The sequence below is a fragment of the Anarhichas minor genome, unplaced genomic scaffold (assembly GCF_050575085.1).
Source record: "Anarhichas minor isolate MPS153535 unplaced genomic scaffold, ASM5057508v1 ptg000033l, whole genome shotgun sequence".
In the NCBI taxonomy this organism is placed as follows: domain Eukaryota; kingdom Metazoa; phylum Chordata; class Actinopteri; order Perciformes; family Anarhichadidae; genus Anarhichas; species Anarhichas minor.
The window spans coordinates 14,497,761-14,520,054 of record NW_027466479.1 but is presented as its reverse complement, the minus strand read 5'-3'; the positions used below and the strand labels follow the sequence as shown (position 1 = coordinate 14,520,054).

The 22,294-nt window shown below is 43.2% G+C and overlaps 1 protein-coding gene across 1 annotated transcript in view; it reads right to left on the bottom strand.

The window, feature by feature from the left end:
* Positions 1 to 478: 478 nt before the first annotated feature.
* The window catches only part of ctnnal1 (catenin (cadherin-associated protein), alpha-like 1), a 41,848-nt gene continuing 20,032 nt past the window's right edge, over positions 479 to 22,294 (bottom strand). Inside the window, exons 2-19 of the mRNA XM_076106326.1 lie at positions 17,961 to 18,150; positions 14,368 to 14,555; positions 13,406 to 13,525; positions 11,945 to 12,034; positions 11,497 to 11,672; positions 10,522 to 10,717; positions 9,399 to 9,485; positions 8,896 to 9,054; positions 8,265 to 8,357; positions 6,611 to 6,761; positions 5,251 to 5,288; positions 5,112 to 5,162; positions 4,649 to 4,803; positions 4,263 to 4,311; positions 3,625 to 3,681; positions 2,174 to 2,293; positions 1,416 to 1,499; positions 479 to 872 (exon numbers count right to left, since the gene is read on the bottom strand). Of these exons, the coding sequence (XP_075962441.1) occupies positions 702 to 872; positions 1,416 to 1,499; positions 2,174 to 2,293; positions 3,625 to 3,681; positions 4,263 to 4,311; positions 4,649 to 4,803; positions 5,112 to 5,162; positions 5,251 to 5,288; positions 6,611 to 6,761; positions 8,265 to 8,357; positions 8,896 to 9,054; positions 9,399 to 9,485; positions 10,522 to 10,717; positions 11,497 to 11,672; positions 11,945 to 12,034; positions 13,406 to 13,525; positions 14,368 to 14,555; positions 17,961 to 18,150 (2,175 nt within the window). The 3' untranslated portion in view covers positions 479 to 701. The remainder of the gene's footprint in view (positions 873 to 1,415; positions 1,500 to 2,173; positions 2,294 to 3,624; positions 3,682 to 4,262; positions 4,312 to 4,648; positions 4,804 to 5,111; positions 5,163 to 5,250; positions 5,289 to 6,610; positions 6,762 to 8,264; positions 8,358 to 8,895; positions 9,055 to 9,398; positions 9,486 to 10,521; positions 10,718 to 11,496; positions 11,673 to 11,944; positions 12,035 to 13,405; positions 13,526 to 14,367; positions 14,556 to 17,960; positions 18,151 to 22,294) is intronic.

Here is a 22,294-nt window from a genome sequence, read left to right as displayed (position 1 = left end):
AATGCCAGGACACAGTGTACCACTATATCTAATATTACAGAAAAAGTGTTAGCATTACAAGCCTATGACACGACCACAAAAGACTCAAACACAAGGGTTTGGTGATGATCGCATCATGCATGCACCCCCCCCCCCCCCCCCCCCCGCCCTAAAATTTGGCGAACATGTGCAACACGTTTACAGTACACCACGAAGCAATTTTGACTTGCAACACAGAGACACGAAGTGAAGACAGATGTACGGCTAAGCTGAGCATTAAGAGAAGTTCTTTCCCTGATTCTGATCAGTTTATCAACTCAATATCCAGAGAATCGATAAAAGTGACTCCAAAATCAGCGAGGAGGCTCACAGCAAGTGGCAAAGTCATAGTGTTGGCTGATTGTCTCCATCTGGTGGACTGGTGTGGAACCGGTGCTTTAGGTAACACATCTACCCTGGGTTCAAACTTCCCTTGGGCACAGCAAGCTTGGATCTGCTTTTTCCCCTGTAAACCTCACACTTCATCATCCAGACAACAGATACAAACTCTAAATGACCCGAGGCATCCATCTTCACCACATACACTGCTCTAGCCCACTCATTGATGGGTGCATGAGGATGAGGGGAGTAAAGTACTTCCTGGAATAGATGTTCTCCAGAAAGGGGAGGTTGGCTATGTGCTGCTCCAAGGGAGAATAGGGGACAAAGGACCTTTCTCTGGGTTATTTGCTCTCAAGGAGGTTAAGACCGGCCATGTGTTGCTCCAGAGATTTGGCACCAAAGCCGTTGGTGTTCTTGTTGTTGAGAGCTCCCTCCTCTTTGACAGGTGTGGATGCATCCTGCCTCTCTCTCCAGTCCTGCGGGGAACCCAGGCTGCTCCTCTCTGATTTGTACTGCAAATGGACACGGCAAGGAGAAGAAATGAATGGAAAGAAACAAGATATGATGAGAAATTAAGTATGTTTTTTAGCTGTTTTATATACATGCAAAAAAAAAAAAAAAAAAAGAATGACGGCACTTTTAGCTGTTAAATACAATTAAAGCTACTATAATGAATGTTTCATATTTATAGTGGACGCACTTATTGATGAACTAATCATTCCTAAACTCTGTATTTCCCGTCAGCTTTATTGGTGGAGACCAAAAACAGAGCTAAGTGGCTCTAAGTGGTCAAATGAATGCTGTTTTGTTCTATCTGTTGGATGTGTAAATAGGCAACTATTTGCTTACAAGTTGACCATATCAACTAAAGGTGGTATATGTCCATGTGTTCAAAGCGAGCTTCCACTGCCCTTAAAATGAGTTATTGCAAGTTTAATCTTATTTTCTAGGCCTACATAAATGTTTCTGAGTTCTTTCTCTTTTAGTGGATTTCCATGTAGCTTGCTAGGCTACTACAAGTGCCAGTCACTAAGTCATGAGTCCTGTTTAATCACCTTTCTGGTGAGCTTGTTGCAGGACGGTAGAAGGGAGAGAACCACAGTCAAGATACCTCTGGTTGTCTGAATGGATGAGTCCACCTAGAGGCAAAGAAATACAATTATTATACACTAGTTGAAGAGGGGTAGCATGGATACAAATGCACAAAAACCTTAAAACCCAACAGCCAAACACACGCACATCAGAATATAGCCCCGAACACATTCTTCCATTAGAGACGAATGATAAAGTGAACATCAGGATGGAGAGACAGAGATGGGAACCAAAGAGATGCTCATTAATCAGCAATGGACACGCGATTCTTTATCCCGTCCTTTTGATTACAACCTTGGGCTTTATTACAAGGTGACCTGAGGCAGCTCACCCCTGCCCAAGATGCTCATTAATTCCCCACAGACATTCATTAATCTAGCGCCCTGCGTCCGATAATGGTGTTACTCGCAGATCACTAAAATATTATGCCGTGGCCAAAAATGAAGTAACGCACTAAGTCACGCTCGATTGTGTGTTCACTGAGCATAGGGCTTCATTGAGGCCCGTCTGTTGTTGGGGATGTAGTTGTGATGCTTTTTCAAGCTAATTATCCCTTTAAGAAAAAAACAGCAGTAAGTCTGCTCTGCACACTCTGTCTAATTTGATTTCTTCTAAACAAAACAGACTAGGGGCAGAAAGAAGTCATTGTTTATTTATTATTTAAGTATACACCCAAACAAACACAGAAAAAGATAAAGACACGCAAGCGTAGTATGAGTACCTTCTGGAAGGTGGCAGTCTTGCCCTGTACAGGAGTCTTGGCTCCCATCTGCAGCTGTTGGCATAATGCCACCATTTTCTCCATCTCTGTCATCACCACAGACTTTTCCTCATCAACCAGCTGGAACAGAGATGAAGACAGAAACAGAGGGAGAGATGGTTTATGATGGTATGTCCAGGTTTATCCAGAGACACTGGGTTGATGTGTACAGCCACTGATAGATGTACTGGACTGGGTTTACTAGTGCTCTCATTCAAACGCAAATCAAACATCACAAAAAGCCAAAAACGAGGGTGAAATACATTCAAATTTAGTGTAGCTTGATGTAATCCATCAGCAACAGCCAGGTCATGATCTACTGCTTAAGTCTGTTATCCAGCTGGGTTAATCCCTCGATCTCAGTCACGGGGGCCATCAATCTATTTCTGTTACGCCACCAGCGACCTAAAAACACAGGCTCTTTTAGTCAGCGTAGCAATACTCATGACAGACAGAAGTATATAAAACCTCTTAAACCTCAATTACAAAGAAATGCTCAAGCTAATTTGCATAAACAGCCTCAACATTTTTGAATGAAGCCAACGTAGATGTGTGTTTGGTGCCGAAGAACTATGGGAGTGGAGGGTGAGACACAGGGACTCCATTAGCACCAGTTTTTTTGATGTAATTAATCGGAAAGTGTGAGGCAAGTTGAAGAGCTGGGCCTCCTGATTATGAATTAGTCCTGTGCGGTAACAGTCAACTCTCCCACCCTGATCTCCTCCACACATGCACATGTGCACAAACATACCCACCCACGGACCCGGCAGTGACAAATTGCGGTCGTTAACGGCTGTCAAGAAGAGCCATTTAATTACACTTGGAGGACCTGTGGAAGAAGTTGGTGGAGGGCAAGAGGAAGGAAGGCACCGAGGCTACGTTTGTTTGTTGGATCTCCACTCAGAGAGGGAAAGAGGACGGTGAAAGTGTGTGACAGCCTTAATTTCCTGCTCTTGCTGTGTGATTTATAAGGCGAACCTGGCACCGTGGCATGCCAGAATGGGTGATACGGGTGCGTATGTGTATGAGAGGCGTAACGAGGGTGGGGCATACAGATGGCTCAGCAGCTCAAATGCAAAAGAAGATAAACAGTTTTCTTTTCTCTTTGGCTTTAGTCTTTAACATGTGTACTGACTGAGCTTCATATCACTATTATTTTGTCAGATTCCAGCAGAGAAGCAAGAACATATGGTACACAAACATATATATTGTTTTTATGTTCGACTGCAATCATTTCATTGCTGCTTTTACAAATATTCTTACTTTTACAGAACTCACATTAGATTTATTTTGATAGTGCTTAATGTGCAAACACATTTGCAAATGGTTTTTATGCGAGTACATCGTGATTTGGTATTCGGCCTTAAACTGTGTGTGTTCAAGAGAGAGAGATTTATTGCATCGGTGTTTACCTGAGTGGAAAAAGTGAGGAGAGATGAGCACAGCTGGAGCCCCTCTTCAGACAGAACCTTAAAAATGAGACAGAAAATGGACAAAAATCTGAAAACGTACACCAATACAGGCAAAACTCTAATTATTTTAACATCCAACAGAAAGCCGTTCAAAAGTTTTTTAAAAAAGAGAAAAAAATGACAGTCTACTTTTTCTCGGCTCTTCTTATCAGCATGCCTTCCCGTCTTTCCCCCTCCCGTTCCTCTTCCTCTCTTATCTCCCTCGCTCACCCCAAATGAAATAGATCCTGGCTGCATTTTCAACGCAGATTCTACAAATTACTGAACATTCCCAATTCAATAGAGACTCGCCTCCACGCAACCTTGTCTGTTATCACCTCATGTGTCCGACGTGGCCAGGAACACACAGCACTATGTTTCCATCATAATGATAAGTCCTACTGGTCTCGCCCCATCAGATGCGAGGGGGAAGTGAACGAGGGGATGCTGGCATTTACTAATCTATTGATCTGCCTGCCACAGTATGTCTTTGGCTAAATAAAACAACAGATGCATTCATTTGCAACTTCGATAAAACGAGAGGAAAAAAGGACAGAAGGTGGAGAGAAGGAGAGATTAGCGGATATGGATACACATACCTCAGCTTGATGAAAAAGGTCTAGTGTTGTTTTCAGCAGCCCCTCCCCTCTGGGGAATCAACATGGGAAAAAGAAAATGAGGAGAGGAATCATGGACGAAAGAAATGGATGAAGACTAAATACATCTACAGCAACCAACAAAAACTGTGACTTAGATAAATCGAAATAATTGAATTGTCAAAATCAATCATTGTCAGGTCAACTTTGTCAGTGCCTCTAACTATGCCTGGTGAATATCGATAGCTGGGGGCTCAAGAATCTCATTAACGGTAAGCCTCTAAAGAGATCCATGTGGTACGCTTAAGAGGCTTTACCATATGGAGCTCTGAAATGAAAGCCATCGGAGCATGTGAATGTTCGGGTCGTATGTGGTGCCGTTCGGTCACCTGGTGAACAGATACATGTTGTATGCCATACTGGCCAGGCTCTGGCTCTGTCGGACAATGTCGTGTTCCTGCTCCTCCCATTTCTCCACCTCCGTGTCCACGTCTGACGACAGCAGACGGAGCTCCAGACCCAGCTTGGCCATGCTTGTCTGCTCCTGCACGCACACAAGAAGGACACAAAGAAATATGACGGATGTCATTTCAGAAATGTATATTAGCAAACAGGGTATTTTCATTTGTTAACACCATAAATTCTACAATCAGCATAATCCCGCTTCCTGTGGTGGTACAGCATGTGAAAAACTGCCGGCCCAGCAAAAAAACAAAACGCAGCCTATTAGCATATGAACACCATCAATCCTTCAAACGAGTGGCACAAAGTTTCCGGGAGATGAATATACTGCTGTCAGACGTATCGTGATGTATTGTGCAGAAAGCTAGAGGAGTATGGTGTGTGTGCTACCTCTGCGTCCAACTTGACAGCCTTGGCAGTCTTCAAGTTAGCTGAGTGTTTCTGCGGGTAAAGAGAGTGGTATTAATAAGAGGATTACAAAACATCGGATCAATGGAATATTCATGAGGACGGATGTTGTGATACTCACTCCGGGTCTGGGAAGTGACAAATAAGATCTTTTGTCTCCTAGGAGAAGAAAGTAATTGTGATTATCTGAACACATGGTAACAAGTAAGGACCAACAAAGCCATCTAAGAGATAGCCCCAAGTTTACAGCCATGTCTGTCCAAAACTCCATCATTTTACTTACTAAACATTTGTGTAGACTTGTCATAATTAGCATATGCAGCTTAAACAATGGCAAAAAAAAAAACGTGTTTTGTGAGGTCACAGTGACCTTTGACCACCAAATTTTAAGAAGTTCATCTTTGAGTCCAAGTGGGCGTTTGTGCCAAATTTGAAGAAATTCTCTCCAGACGTTCCTGAGAGATCGCGTTCACAAGAATGGGATGTAACGCTGTCGCCGGCGCAGAGTTTTAAATATATTAAAAGTCAATATCTTTGACACAGACAATTAGGGTGTTAATTATGGTTATTCAGTAGTTATGGTACTGAAATTGTTTTGCTTTTATCACTGTCCACCCTTAAAACATTTTTATCTTTCATCATAAACACAAGCTGCTTGGTTCGTTTCAATATTTATTAATAATTATTATATTTATTTATATAAATTTACAGGGACAATAAACTCTTCTGTCGTGTTTATGGGGGAAGATTACAAGAAAAATAATAAAAGCAAATCTCTCCACAGTGTCAATACAACACTTTAACAAAGCATTTGGGCTTCTCGGGAACACAAATGTGTGACGGATTTGATCCTTTTACCCGCTGAGCTGCACTTAAAAATATTGTTTTATGTAAGTCACATTCTTGAGGGCAACCACCTCGTGGATATATTCCAAAACATCTTTCTCCTGTCTTTGAGATTCCTCCGGCTTACCGTGTGTGAGAGCACAGGGTTGATACAAACATAGATCTGTGTGTACATGGATAAATAGTAAAGTAGATGCAAATACACACACACACACACAGTCACAGAGGCAACAAACAACTGATTTGTAAGAGCCCATCATTTGAACACTTTAATGAATTAGAGAGAGGGAGTACAGAGGAGTGAATGCATGGGTGGTTAATGGCATTGACATTTTTCCTCTTACAAAATGCTTCCCACAGTGTATGATGATACATTTTTAAAAGAGATGTGCTTGCTTTGCTAAAATAAAAAGGCTATTGAAGTGTTTTCAGGGGCAAAATGATAACCACGGTTTTTTATCAGAGAACGTTGTTCTTTAAGGCTAAAATGCCATTGAGAGCATATTTTGTGCCTGTATTCTCTTCTGCGTCGCACTCTCCCTGAAAGACTCTCTGATCCTCTCTGATGTATGTGCTGCTGACCCGCACAAAGGCACACAAGTATCCATTACCAACTGAACAAAAAAAAAACGCACCTCGCCTGCCTTCAAAGACGTCGTTGATCTCTCTCAGCAGCAGGGCCATGTCACAGAGCTGCGAGTCCCAGGCCTCGCAGAACACCTCCAGGTTCTCCTTGGCAATCTTACTGGACGGGTGGAGGGCCAGCGTCTGGGCTGCCGAGATGATCTGAGTGGGAAGCGTGTGAAGAATTGCGACGTGAGAAAAGCTATATTCAAATAAAGCTGGTCAGTAACTAGAGAGAACAACTACGCAATTACAGTAAAAGACAGAAACAAAATGTGGCTTATAATTCTAAACTCATCAGCTGCCACTGTTGATCAAAAATACACCAAAGGGTCTTGCTACTAGTGAAATTGTCACAGTCTGGCTCATGCTCTCACATTTGTCATGTGAGACTGGACTGTGTTGCATTTATATTTGTGTTTTGGGTCTTCTGTTGGGTCAGGTTTAGTGTTTCCTGCTTTTATTTTGAAGTGTACTCCTCATGTGTCTTGTCTTGTTTTACTTCGGGTCCTTTTGTGTTTTCCCGCCTTTGTGATTGTCTGCTCCGCCCTCATTTGTTTCACCTGACTCTCCTCAGCCCTGTAGTCGCCTGTGCTGAGCCTCACCTGTTCCCACTTCCACATTACTCAGTCTCCATTTATACCAGCCCAGTTCCTTTGTTCTTTGTCTTCAGTTTTGTTTGGAATTCTGTACCAGTTTGTCTGTGTCCTTGCCTGCTGTTTCCTGTCTGTTAAATTGGACTCCAACTTGCAAGCAGTTTGGAATTAAATCATTACATTGTTACTGCTGGTTCCTCGTCTGTGTCTGAATTTGGGTCCATCCCCTGTGACTGCTTCCCAGACTGTGACAGAAATTCAAAACATACACTCGAGGCTGCTGTCTGTTTCAAACCGTTATTTAATACAGGAACTAACAACAGACAATAACTAAACCAAGTCATTAATATGTCCCATCTCTCTGGGCTGTGGCTTATATAAGCGGGCTACAGTTCACTTGGTTCTTCTTTAATCAACACCACCACCACGGCAAGACAGCATTATAACAACTTTAAAAAACAAACGCTCACACACACACACGCACACACAAAAACACACATCCCCGCAGCCTTCCCCTACAGTGTAGTATTTAATAGCCAATTACCCTCTGGGCCACCCCTCTATTACTTTGGGCTGACACAGACACATATCCCCCCCTGCCGCCCCATGCTGCAGTGTTATTGATTGGTTGACCTTTGAACTAGGAGTGCTGCAGAGTCATGCGGGGCCTGACATTCATACCGCAGGACGGGAACATTCTACATTGCTGGATAATTACTGGCATGGATGGTTTCCAAGAGCAAACATAATTAGATAGTAGACTAGGTGAACAGCATGTTCTCAGGTGTAGGAGGCAGACTGAGGAGACATGAGGTAATTTGTCTATTTTCCCTCCCCACTATGTCTAAGTAGAATATTACTCAGTTTTTGATTTCACTCCCAGACCACAGTGTGACCAGTTTGATCAACTGGCATGCAGTTGAATCAGATGAAATGGGTTTCAGGTTTAATCCTAACCTGTGTCCCTTTCTACACTGATCCTGTCTCCCCGGGTTTTCGGCCAGTCAATGAGTTATAATATCAAATCTAACAAAAACAAAAGTCCCGACAGAACATGTTTGGCTGTTACCTGTGGACCAATGACATGGAAGGTCTCCTCAGCGTGTATGCAGGTAATCTCCAGAGGCTCTGTCCCCGACACATGGCACAGTAGCCGACAATTCTGAAGTCAGAGACGCAGGACAAAAAAAGGTCATTGTTTGAAAGTCACATTGTAGGAAATGGATAAATGTTCTAACTCCGTGTATTTCTAACAATTTAACACTTACTTAAAAGAACACAATCATTTTTTGTATATTTATATTATTTTCCAAAGAGTATACCTTCCTCTTACACAATGTATTTCTTCATACTGTAGCGTATGTTCTGTTTGTTAGGGCCCCTAACAAAGACGTAACAAAGTGTTTGCATAACAAAGTCACATGTGGACTTTCATTTGGTTGAGGATTAGAAACGTAGTCTCCAAATTCATTCATTGCAGGCTGTTTGTGTTTACTTGCACAGCGATTTCAATGTGTTTTTCGCAACTTTGCAAATCATGGCCAACTAGCTTTTTCTCTTAAAATTTTGCCCACGAATCCTTAAACTTCACAAAAGATTTCCTCGAGTGTATCGTTTGCCCGTTGAACACCTTTACTAGGTGGCACTACAACAAACCTCCCCCTGCCTCCCTGCTCCCTTTGCCCCCCACCCCTACCTACCTCCACCAGCTGCTCCTTCTGCTCAGTGAGTGTGCGTGAATACTCCGCCACCGCCTCCAGGTTTCCCTCGGCGCCTGCAGCTTTGAGAGCCCGGAGAGGCAACTGCTCCCCATGAACTTTCAGCAAGTCAGAGGCACGAATGACTGCCACCTTATGGAGCTGGAGGAGGAATCAAAAATTAAATTGCAGAATCAAAAAAGGACGGAGTTATGGAGGCTGCAGCAAACACAAAAGAAAGAAAGATGAGTGGGGAGACATGAATGAGGGTGGAATTTAAGGAGGCAAAGAAAAAAAAAAAGAGGAGCAGAGGGGACACAATGACATAGTTGAGTTGACGGATAGACGGCAGGTAAGCCGAAGAGCGATGTGAAAAAGGAAAGTGGGAAACCAACCACAGAGGCAGAACATCTAGTGAGAGACACCTCAGTCATGTCTGTGTCTCTCTGTACATCTATTCAGACTCAGAGGGCAGACGGGCAGAGCAGAGAGAGACTGCTGCTCACCTCGCGTCTGAGGTCACTGACGCTCTGGCATGTCTTCAGGATGGCCACCTCCATGTCCTCTGTGGCTTCTTTGGCGTGGACAGACTGCTGCTCCAGTGCGACAGAGAGTGGAAGAAGGGAATACAACATGAGATTCAACATGGTCTTACAGGCCCACACACAAACCTATTTTGTGTGTGACAATAGAAAACAACTGGATTGGAAAATGAACTTGGGCTCTTAATAACATGGTTTTTGACTTTCCAATTACATTTGTGACCTGTTATGCTCCGAATATGCAAAAAAAAAGCTTTTGTAATCAATTATTTTATTAAAATATTGTACAACATTTTTCAAAATGTCATACTTCCAGAGTCATAAATCCAATTGGAATGAAAACTATATATTTCGCTTTCAACGACAAGAAGCAAGACCACAAACTGGACTGTGCAGAATACCCAAGAATATTTACACACTCAGATGCGTTCGCTGCAATTTCAAAAACCCCACAGTGTTCTGGTCTTTTCAATTCTCCTGCTGACCTTCTTCTGCAGAGGCTAGATGAGGCACTACTGTACAACTACGTGGCAGCAGTCTCTTTGTCCGCTCTGAACACGCTGAAAAAATGTACAATGAGAAACTGAAACATAACGACTTGTGTTTCAATTTCGAAGGCCAAGGAGACAAATCGCGGGACACTACGTGATGTTTCTCTCTCGACTGAATGAGCCTTGGTAAAAACGGGTATTCAGGTTGGTTATTATGCTCAGTTGGACCGGGAGGGATGTATGAAAAGAAAGTGAGTAGGCAAGAAGAATGACTAGATGAGCCGGGGAGGGAGTCTTAATGTGTGACGGCCTGTGTAGCATGCTGTGTGTGTGTTGAACAGACACTGTCTGCTATATGAAAAGGCACAAACAAGATATTAAATATTAAATTTAGTTTATAAACTTACCAACTCAACATCATTCCTTACACTAACAAAAGTATTCCAACCAACATCTCTTCTTGTTTTGCATCTCATTATCATACTTTTACAAGTGTCTTACATATGAGGTACTTATTATTCTTCTTCATATAGTAGCATATATTTTTCATGAATATTTCCGTAGGTGTATGAGCATCTGTGCAAGTGCCAACATACCGCCTCAGCCCAGGATTGCACCAGCTGCTGAGTGTCCTGGCGCGCCAGCTGGCACAGACCTAGGATGGCCTGCCGCTGCTCGTGGCTGGTGTAGGCCGAATCTGTGAAGTCCTCTGTCCGCTCCACCAGCGCCTCCAGCTGGCTGCCCACGCTCTGGGGGGACAAGGAGTTCAGGTTCTCCCGCAGGCACTCCACGCTGGACTGCAGGAGGGGGAGGACGAGGAGGGTTGGGAATTAGGGAGCACATGGAGGTGGCAACACACACAAGAGTTTTACGAGCCAATGTTCTGAGGTGAAAAAAAAGCCGTCGTTTATTATCTCATTATCATTATGCACATGACCTCGTCATCAAGTAAATGGGACGCGGGTTTAGCCCGGGAGTCACCTTGGACCATCAAAGGTGGACAATAAATACTGCAAACAACATCTCAAGTACACAAACATGAAAGCTAAAGCACTTCTCTCTGTTTCATCCTTCTCTTTTCTTTCAAAAATCTATTTTTAACGGTCTCTGTTTATGTGTCCTAAGATGACAGGTTTGCGTAAGCTTTTAGCTTAACTCTGACATTAAGAGCTAAGAAGTCATTTATTAAAACCAATACACATCTCTGGGCCCTTTCATTAAAATACCGCAAACTGGAAAAGACCCATTCAAAACCTTCTTTGATGTTGTTTTTCTTTCATTGGCCAGTGAACAAGGAGGAGGGAGAAGGTGAGACTCAGGTTTATGGGGATTGACACAACCGTATTAACCAGATCATAAAACAGATACAGAGTAGGTCTGGTCCTACATATTGATTCTCTGAGTTACATTTGAAGCACAGTGAATGCTGAAATGTTTACACTTAAACCACAAATCAACAATAAGAGTCACATTTAGATCATTTGAGGATTCTTGTTGAAAACGACGGTCTTTCTTATTAATACAAACAGATTATGTTACTGCCTTTTTTTTTTTGAAAAGGACACCTTCACCCTACCTTGAAGTCCTTGATGCCGTTATAGATGCTGACAGGAAGGATCTTGTTCTCCCCACAGCTCCGTGCCTCGGTGACTATCTCGATGACCTGCTCCAGGGCACAGCGCATCCGGTGGAACACCGCGTCCTTGTTGATCCGCGCCGACTCGCAATCTGGGTGCCTCAGGCAGGTCTTTGGAAGGAATTCGATGCCAAATGTCAAAGCTCATGCCTTCCTTTACTCTCTTCAACTTCTAGCCCTTTTCATGTTTTACCACCATGATTATTCACTCTCTTTTGGTGTTCTTTATGATATTGTGGCATTGGGTTTCGTGCATTATCCATTGATCGCAGTGTTTGAGAAAACTTGAAGTGAAATAAACGTGAGAAGGCCATACATCTTTAAACTGGACATAATCTATAACCCTCGCCCAGAGGTCCACTGTCGGTGCACAAGCTGTTTACCTTGGAAGCCGTGAGGAGCATCATGGTGCATTTCTCCAGCACTGCTCTGGCTGCTGCCATCCGTGCTTTCTTCTTCTCATCCTTCAAGTCCTACAGCACACACACACACACACACACACACACACACACCAGATGGTGATGGGTGGCTTTACTTCAGTTGTAACTTCTGAGAACTCTCTGGGTGTCCAAGGGACATAAAGCCTCAAAAGTAAGCAACAAATCTCTTTCATGCTGGTATGAAGACACAGATTCCTCTCCAAGTTTACACACACATGAAAACTTCCGAGGTTAATTATCTCCTAATAAAAAAGAGATACTACGAGTATAGGAAAGAAGATGCAGCGTGTATGACCTGCTGCATCCGCATCCATGTACTCCAAATAGAAATAGACAGCTCCAATTTGTTATTTGGGGATTTGGAAAAGGCAGCTGAATCACCTCCTCTCCCATTAACTGTGCCATAGATCACAAAGACGATGTGATTATCTGTCATTATTTTTGCCTCTGTGCTCATCTGGCTTCAATAGTAGAAGATGGTAGATTTTCTAAAGAGCTGAGTGCTTGTGCATGCGTGTGAATGCGAGTGAATACAACAAAAAAAGATGAAGAAAAACAGGGTGGCACATGAGGAAAGGTTGGTGAGAGACGTTACATGTAACGTGCGTCCCAAGAAATCCAGAAAGAGGGATGGTCGATCCTCTCTCCCTGTCTAGATATTGCAACCGGCGCACTTTACATCAGCTTCTGCAGGCAAAGCACTTTAGCTGCAGAGGCTGAACGGGTGCATCAAAGAAGGATTAGCAGTCTTTGACAGAACAAAGTTAAAGACCCTAAAGTTGGACAGTTTTTCTAAAGCTCTAGGCAGAAGTTTTGTTTTGCAAATGTGCTGTAGCCTAAGCTGATATATTGCTGAGAGAAGGGATCGCTGAAAGCATAGGTCAATTATTATCAACAATGAATCGTAATGTAAACCTTTACCTTTACATTTCTGCTATGGATTGAGACGTGAGTTAGAAAAAAGTAAAAGATACGGAAAGAAATATTTGCAGAAATATGAGAAGCCTGAAGAAGCCTTGTTACTTCATTGTTTGATTTTTTTTTAGATTTCTGGGAGGAGTAAATATTTGATGTCTGAATTATTTATTTGTTCTGGGTTTGCCTGCACATTCACAGTGTAAGAGCTGCAGGTTTCACAGTCCACTTCCACCACCTGCTTTCACATTCAGAGCACCGTGTTTAGAAGAACCACGGCTTGTTAGAAGATTACATCTGCATGAATAAACAAAATGTCCTCTGTGTTGCAGAAATGAATAGGCAAATAACTACATGTTCATGAACACAATTTTCACATGTTAGACCACATATTTATTTCATTCATTGAAAGAACGTTACAGCGCGCTGATGATTTTCACACTCGCACTTCAAAACTGAAGAGATTTAGTTTCTTCACATGCTACTCACGTTCTGCCTGTCTCCGGTAAGATGGGCAAACTCCACCATCTCGTTGCCAAACTGGCTAAAAATCTGTACAAATTCCTGGAAGGTGCTGACTCTTTCCAGATGGTCGAGGGTAACCAGCACCTGAGAGGAGTGAAAAGATCAGAGGGTGCCACGGTGAATGGCCACAAATGGTCGTGTTCTTGAAATCCGTCCACACTCTAACAACCTATTTCAGATCTATTCATACCCCAAGAGTGAAGCTTTACCTTTCAACAGAACCAAGAATACAAGTTATTTGACTGCGATTTATTTCAATATTCCATATTTTATATCCTATTTCTGTGTTACTCCAGATCTCCCTTTTGTAGTATTAACAGCTCAATGTGATGTAATTATATATGTGATCTCCTAAAATAAAACCACCAGATTAAGTAGTTTCTAACCTGCATTTTACTTAATAGTAGTCTATGCAGCTGCTAATTTAGCTGCCGAGGGTATAGGCTAGCTGGCAGCGCTAATGCAGCATCTTTTATTCTCCCCAGACAAAGAGGAAGGAGGAGATGTAATTGTGTTTGCCAGTAATGGAGGGGGGCAGGGGGCTGTCGACTGTCTGTTCCAACGAGGCTAACCAGTCGTGATTAGGCCTCGTGTTTCCATTCTTGGCTCAGTCTACAGCTACATCCATATCACATCGTCTGGCTAAGAGCATAGCCAGGTACGATGAAGAGGGACAGCTTCTTGCTCTGTGTTTTTATGTGATCGCTAAATGTGCTGCTTCCCTTCAATTACCTCCCGAGTACTTCTTCAGAGAGCCAGAGCTTATCTATTAGGAAATACAGGACTCAGGATGGAGTTTGCTGAGGTGCATGTGTGTGTGTGTGTGTGTGTGTGTGTGTGTGTGTGTGTGTGTGCAAGAGAGACTAAGCAAGAGAGCTTATGCATGTCCTTAAAAGGTTATCACATCTCACGTTTGCATGTCTCACCTTGTTGCGTGATGTGATTATCTGTTTGATGACGATGCGGTCAGCCAGGACCAGGACTTTAGTGACCGAAGAGAGGAGCAAGCGGGCAGCCTTCACCATCCCCGTCCTATCACTGAACACTGTGACAAGTCCGTCTGACTGGGACGGCAAGGCTGATCCCACATCTGTCAGCTGGGCTATGGCATCACCTACAAGACAGGAGAGAAGGCTACTGTTTGATTCAACAGCAGAGCTGGAGTGATAAACTGCTCAGGCTGATATAGTATGTGTGTGTATAGGGATCCGACTTTTTCCCTCCTGCAAATGCTTTTAATTTACATACACTCTCGTTAACTGCCGATACGGAGTACTGATCCCAATCCAGTGTTCTTTTTTCCCCAAAATTTAAAATCTATACAAAGCTTCCTCAAAGCGTGGAGCTCACTGGGAACACACATGACAACTAAAACACTGTAAGTGGACATTCACACAACATTATTTCTAGGCTTATGCATATTTTGATTGTATTGAGCTAGACAGTTTATGAGACTTTTCTATCTGCCTGTCAGATGATTCAGGAAATGTCCAGTTGGGGAGGCCGACCCAGGACATGCTGGAGGGTTTACATATCCCATCTGGCCTGAGTCCTGAGTCCTGGCCCTGGGATTCCCTCTGAAGAGCTGGAGGATGTGACTGGCCAGAAAGACCTTTTGGCTTCTGTGCTTTGCCTGCTGCCACTGAGATCTGGACCCAGACAAGAGGCAGAAGATGAAAAGATGGGTGGCCAATTGATATGCCCTCAAAATTAAGCCAGACACTCTTCACCTCTGGGAGAACGTATGGTCCTACACAGGATGAAATACTATATTCGGCACAGTTGTACGACAGCTAGGCCAGCCTGACCCAAACACTACTGGCATGCTTTCTGAGTGACGTGAGCCCTCAAATACAATTCGCAAACATGCCAAGCATGAATTTGCTCTTGCATGAAATATGCAAATGATAAATATTCGTTCAGAGTCCAACTTTCCCTTTTCTCTCTTTCTCAGCTGCTCATACTAGCCCCAAAGAGGGAAGAATACAGAGTTTTTTTAAGCTAAAATCCCATCAGTAAAATAGTCCCTATCAAGAGGAAAATGTCTCGACTTAAGAGCGAGTGGGAAGAGGAGGGGGAATCTCTCAGAAAAATCGGGTCATTCTGCTTGGCTGTCTATTTGGTTTGGCTGGTCCTAAGAAGCAGCACTGACGAACTGATTGCATTTGACAGGCTGCTTTTCAGTGCCAGCCCTGTTAACCAGTTAAAACATCGAGGCTGGGCTCGCAAACAATGCTGCTCAACCCCCATGACCCGAGCAGGGTGGAAAGCAGAAGGAGCCAACTCTCCTCTCTAAATGATTATGGACTGTATGGAAGATGGATATATTCATGACCTTAAATGTAAAACAGAGCTATCCCTCTGGTCCTTCAGTTGTCAACAATACCCTCTTTTTTTTAACAACTTATTGTCCTGCACCTGTTGTCCTGTATCTACACACTCACATATTGTACCTGCTATGACTTTATTCGATCCTAACTACCATCTTATGTTGAATCTTTCTGAGAAAGAAAGGAAAAGTGAGACAGAAGCACGCAGATGTGAGAATGACACTGAGAGACTGAGTGGAAGAGACAGAGACGGAGATCCAACACCGATCGCCTTCACTGACCTGCCTCATTGCATCTCTCCATCGCTCTGACGATGGGTAGCATCTAATTAAACTAGAGCTTTCAACCTGCTTTCATTTCATTCATTATAGCGCACGAGGCTGAAGCCTGCTTGATTAAACTCTCCCTGTGGCTAGGTATTAGAGAAACACCAATCATTCACTAACTAGCCCTCTCTCTCCTGGAGACTTAAAGCCTCCAAAAAGCCTCATTTTTTCATCCTTGAAGATGTCTCCGTCATATTTAAAAAGTGGTCCGAGAGACAAAAAGTTTCTTTCTTTTTTTTAAATTCAGGGAACAGTTGTGTAGTGTCTGTCAGGAGAAGTGTAAGGGAAAACGCCTCCCTAAGAGGAAAATAAGAACTAGAATAAATTAGTCGCAGTGGGCTCAGACATCCACACAATTGCACAAGCACACACACTACCCCCCCCCCCCCCCCCCCCCCCCACACACACACACACACACACACACACACACTCCACTTAGCCTCACCTATACACACACATTCACACGCACATTTTCTCATCAGTCTTTTCGCCTCCTCCCACCAGCACTCTCTTTGTCTGAGGATTAGACGCTTTTGCACACGAGCTAGTTCCCCCGACATAAACCTATTATCGCGGTGTTGTGTCTAAATTCTTATCAATTGTGATATTGTTTCTGGTCTGCGCTGTAGAAGGCTAAAAGAGGCCCTTGTTTTGCCTGATAAGAACTACGTTTCCCAATAGAAAGATGTGTTTCACCAAGCAAGTGGCGTCAACTATCTAAGCTGAGAATTACAAGAGAGTTTAGATAGACAGGGAGATACACGGTTGACATTTGTCTTGAGTGTGTATTTTTTAGACAGAAGTTTAACGGCAAAACGTTACAAGAAAGTGTAGAAACACTGAAAGAAACACATTCCTGACAAAAACCATCACCTCTTCTTTCTTGGGTTCAATAAAAGCTGACAGTGCTGTGAAAGAGTGATCCACACATTCTTGTTCCCTCACACTGGTTGTCACTGTTTCCACCCCTCCTACAATCCTCTGTACCTCTTTGTTTCCCTCAGTTGTTTACTGTTTTAACCTTGATATATCCATATACATCCATCAAACTGATAACCATTGCAGGTTTGCACATTAGGAGAGGACGGGTTGCCAGTCTATCACCTAACCCGCATGTTTTAGAATAGGAATGAAACTGCAGAAATGCAGACGTGGGGAGAAATGTAAACTCCACACAGACAGGCCCAGCCAGCAGATTCAAAACCAGTAAAAAAAAAAAAGAGAGGTCCTGACCTCAAGTGGAGAAAAACATCCTCATTGTAACACAGAAGTAATCTATGAGGTGGTGAACATCGGGAAAACGACAACATCTTCAAGCTGACCAACAGCCTGATATATAAAGTCTCCAGGAGCGTTCTACCATAACCTACGCAGTGCTTTCCAAACTAGCACAGACACATTCACTCCCTCCTCCTACACAGCACCCTGGGGTTTCAGCCTTTACTTCCAACCTAATAACAACAATGTCTTTAGAACAATCCGGAGGTCCTCTGGTGTAATGCGGTCTGACAGCCAGGCTGTCCAGACAAATCAAAACGTGCTCAAATTTAATAACACTGAAGTCTGACGGTGACGCCTGCTGCTTTTAGAAACTGCCACAGTTTATCTTAACAAATAAACACTGATAAGTCTTGTTGGCTGAACACCATGGCCATGCTTATGACAGGAAGACACAGTCTCCACTACGAGGAGGTCTTTAGAATGAAGCACCACGTAGATTTACGACGTTAATGTGCGACCGCAAAATAAGTGCCGTCTCTATCTCGCCCGAAAAAAGAGAAACACTCAACAATGTGTTGAGTTTAAGGTCAGAAATTTGGTGAAATGTTGAGTACATAATCCGAGCGATCAAAAGGGGCCTACCTGCTCTGCGTGCCTCGAAGCAGGCTTGACCCATCTCATCCTTGAGCTCTTGGTTCTCTGTGGCGATGGCCTCCCCGACGGTGACAAAGCGCCCCACAGCCACGCTCACTGCCTGGCCCACCCTGTGTATGGCTGCCTGGGTACGCTCAGACTTCTTTGGCTTGACTTTATGGTTGATCAGAGTTGTGATCTGCAGAAAAGTGTGGAGAAAGAAAAGGAGGGAGATGCACATTAAGGGAAATTCGTTGGAGCCAGTTATCTTACCCTTGCAGAGTTAGGTACTTTATAGTTACTTTTCCATCAACCCATATAAAAGAGTGGAGGAGGATTAATGAATACACAAGTTGCATGGCTGAATATTGCCTATCTAGAATCACAACTTCTTGTTCGATAGCGTAAGAATCTGGGATTGCATCCAAACGACATCTTCGATAAGGGAGCGTGTTGAGTGTGGAGCACGTACTCCATTCGCTTATCAGGAGAGAGGAGTTTCCTGCTTGTGCAGCTACAAGGGGAGATAACATTTTGGAAGACGGCACATTGATAACCTACTATGCGTGTCAGAAGGAGATAAAGCATGTCTACAGCACAACCTCCAACAACTCTTACGAAACATTTAATGAAATTTGAAATAACAGCAGCAACAAACACAGCAGCTGGGACACGCACGCACGCATTCTGTGATATAAGACAGTCCACCATCGGGTACACAAAAACACCCGCACACACTAAACTCAGGTGGGGCCTCTTAGTGATAATTGAGGGTATGAATTATGAATGGGTAGAGCCAATTATCATCAATTATTCATTGATTGCTTTCACTCTCTCCAGCTGTTATCATTGTGGGTGTCAGTGTGTGTGCGAGTCAAAACAAATGGGTCAGGGAGTGGTGGGTGGTGATTTTAATTGGTCCACAGCTGCAGGTGGTCCAAGTGGGGAATCTTTCTCAGTAAAGTCTTTGTGGGATACAGAACACACGCTGGTTCTGCTGAACTCAGCCGGTTGTTTGAACGCGCAGCATCCCTGACACAGGAACACAGTACATTTGTTTGGTTTCACAAACGAATCGAAATGAAATCCTTTGAAATGTGTTCGGCTATTTGACAGCGTGTGACACAACTAACCCTGAGATCTCATGGAACGTTAACAGGTTTGTCTTTGCTTAAAAGACGAAACCAATCAAAATAATACCAAAATAGGTTTTAATTAATTGTCTTTGGATCTACTCGGATGAAATCACATTGTAGCTCTACACCTAACGATTACTTATGTAATCAATTCATCTGATTATTTTTCCATCTATCAATCGTGTGAAATCTCTCAAACAATTGTGACAAAATTCCCACCACAATCACTTCAGAAATCTTATTTGTCTTCAATCGTGCAAATTCACGCTTGCCAACGGCACACCATAAAAGTGGGACCACAAACCTGCTGCAGTACAAATCCTCCTCACTCTGAATGCTACAATGCTAAATTATCCTGAGTCAGCAAACCTCTTGAGCTGCAGCCCTGCGAGACATGACCCACATTAAAACTGTACATCACACATCATCCGCACTGACAGTTTTCAACAAGCTTTGCTGAGTTTCAAAGTAATGTTGATGTTTAATGCTGCTTAAGTTGTTTCTCACGGCCCCCGAGCTCATTAGCACTGCGCACAGTTAAAATATACCATCATAGTAAGATACAGAGAAAATCCAATATTGTGTCAGACTTTGCATCTTCAAATTGTTGAGAAATTTAAATGAACTGGGGATGTGTAATACAGAACAAAGAGTGCTACCTGGTTTGGGAATAAATTCTGCATAACGCAGAACAATGTGCTGCTAAAGTCCTTAAACAATGAAGGTCACATCTCTATATAGTATATAATAGTAAAAGTAATAATGGCACTTTCAAGGATTTCTAATAAGCACATTTTTTGAAATCATGAAAAAGAGCCGTGAAGAAATAAGGATAGAAAGAAAAAGTTGACTCAACGAGCAAAAGAATATATAGAAAAACAGAAAATAAACCTGCCGCTCTCTTCCTCCACTATTATGACCTTTTTTCAATACCCGTCTCACTGTCACCTCGGAAACACTGTTGCTCTGTAGCGAGATCCTGACCCTGAGTATTCACAAAGCGCTGCTTTTGGTCCGCCACTTGTCACTTTGTCTTTTATCATCTGTCTTCTTTATCTCAGTAGTCGAGCTTCCCTTCCTGCGAGCCCAATTTCTTTCTACTGACTCATCTGCACAGAGTAAGATACTCCGTAGAAAACACCAACGCCGGCCGGACATGATGCAGCCTAAAAGAAGGAATTAGGGCACGGCGACACATGATTCAGACCTACGTTATGAAATAAGACTGTTGTTCAACGTCAGGTGGCGGTCAAGTTATAAAACAGGCTTGATAAAAAAATTCAGTGACGTAAAGTTTCTGATGATTCAAGCATCCGTCCTTGGCTTTTGTGGAGGACTCTGTGTCCTGTGCACAACTGAAAGTGTGTATGTATGCATGGTATTTTTATGTCTGCAGGGCCCATGCATGTCTGAATGCTGGGAAAGGAATGATTGTTCTTCCCAGATGGCTTGTACATGCAAATGAGGGCTCTCATGAACACTCAAGCTGGCACTGATCCAGTGTTTCAGGGGGTCAGAGCACGAGAGAGGAACTTAAGCGTGTGCGTGTGTTGTTGTAGGTACACAAACGGCAGCACTCACAGAGCGAGGGACAGTAAGAGAAAGCCTGGTTACAGATCGTCCTGTGGAAAAAGTATCTTCTGCTACACTGCAGCAGATGAGCGGAGGGTGACGTTGGTTTGACACTTTGTGTGTCTGTGAAAGACAAACGAGTGTGAAAAAGTCCGTGTGAATTACAAAGAGAGACGGGGACAGAGCAGAGGAAAACCACAGACTGGAATTTCCTCCATTGGCGATTACTAGGTGGGTACATTTACTGGGCTGTGCAAACAGGAACAGAGCAGGGTGGAGAGAACATAATATTGATACAGTGCCATCGCAGCAGAGAGGCCATTGTGTTTGTGTGTATCGAAAGGAACTTGAACTCAGTTTCATTTTGCAGAGACAGAGATTTGTGAGTGAAACGCTTAAAAAATAGTGAAGATTCATTTTTAAGTAAAACAAAAAAAGTATTTATTATCAGTGCTTGGTATCAAGTGACATTTTTGGATATATAGTAAACAAGAATGCATAATGACCAGATATTCATTGCTTCAGATTATGATAGTCTATGGACCAGATACCCAGCTTCACTCCCTTATAGACACCTGCTCAATCATTGAAGCTGCTCTCAGTTCATTCGGCATCTCTCGGTTCCACATTCACCCTCGCTATGCCATGCTGCTGTGCTCTGCTGCACTCCAGCAGTGTTCGAATGCCAATGAGCACTATACCAACCAAGAAGCATCCAGCCCAGAGTCTCCAAAACCCCCACTGAGGATTTACACAATATGAAATCTGTGACATAAGCTCAAATGTGGCTGTAGATGCAAAGTCAGACCTCCAGCGGATGTGTTTATCGACAGGGCTAGCTGGTTGTCTCTCCACTGCTGTATCGGCATAGATACACAGTGGTTTGCTATAAAGAGAAAGGGCTTTATCTACTATCTAATATCAGAAATTTGGGGCTCAACTTGGGATGTATATTCTGGTATATTCATGACAAATGGTCCACTTGAAGAATGTATCAAACAAACTCACTGACGTCCCTGATTTGGGGGAAATTACATATCTCCGGACATAAATGAAAAGCTGCTACACACACATAGTTCTGCAATCTCGTTTAAAGTGTCTCTCTTTGACTCTCTCATTAACACCGCAGAGGCTGTTCATCCCCTTCTTATTACTTACTCCTCTGGCACACAACCAGCCATTCCCAACCATCCACCTCACATCTCTTTGTTGTCCATAATTAGGAGGACAATTACAAGGCCATAAAAGCGAGATCAACTGCTTACTCTGAGCAACACAATGCCCCAACAGAGCCCACCCATTGGCTCGCGGGAAATCTAAATGAACACCTCAAGGACACAGTGACCGACTATAAATCAGAGGGTAACAAAAGCTGGAAACATTTGTGGAGGCCTCCCATGGCTACTGAGTTTCATTGAATGGCTTTTCTGGGAGAAAGTTTGCCGTTGAGTCATTCTTTCTCTGCGTGTTTTTTTTTTCTGTACTGATTCTTGGATAATGCAATTGTATGAATCTGTCGATAAATGGATGTGCTTGTGGAAGAAACATCCAGTTTGCTAAAAACAGATCGATTAAAAGCCTCTTTCCCCAGCGGCAGTGATGCGTCATTCTTGTCATTTAATAACTGCAAAGAAT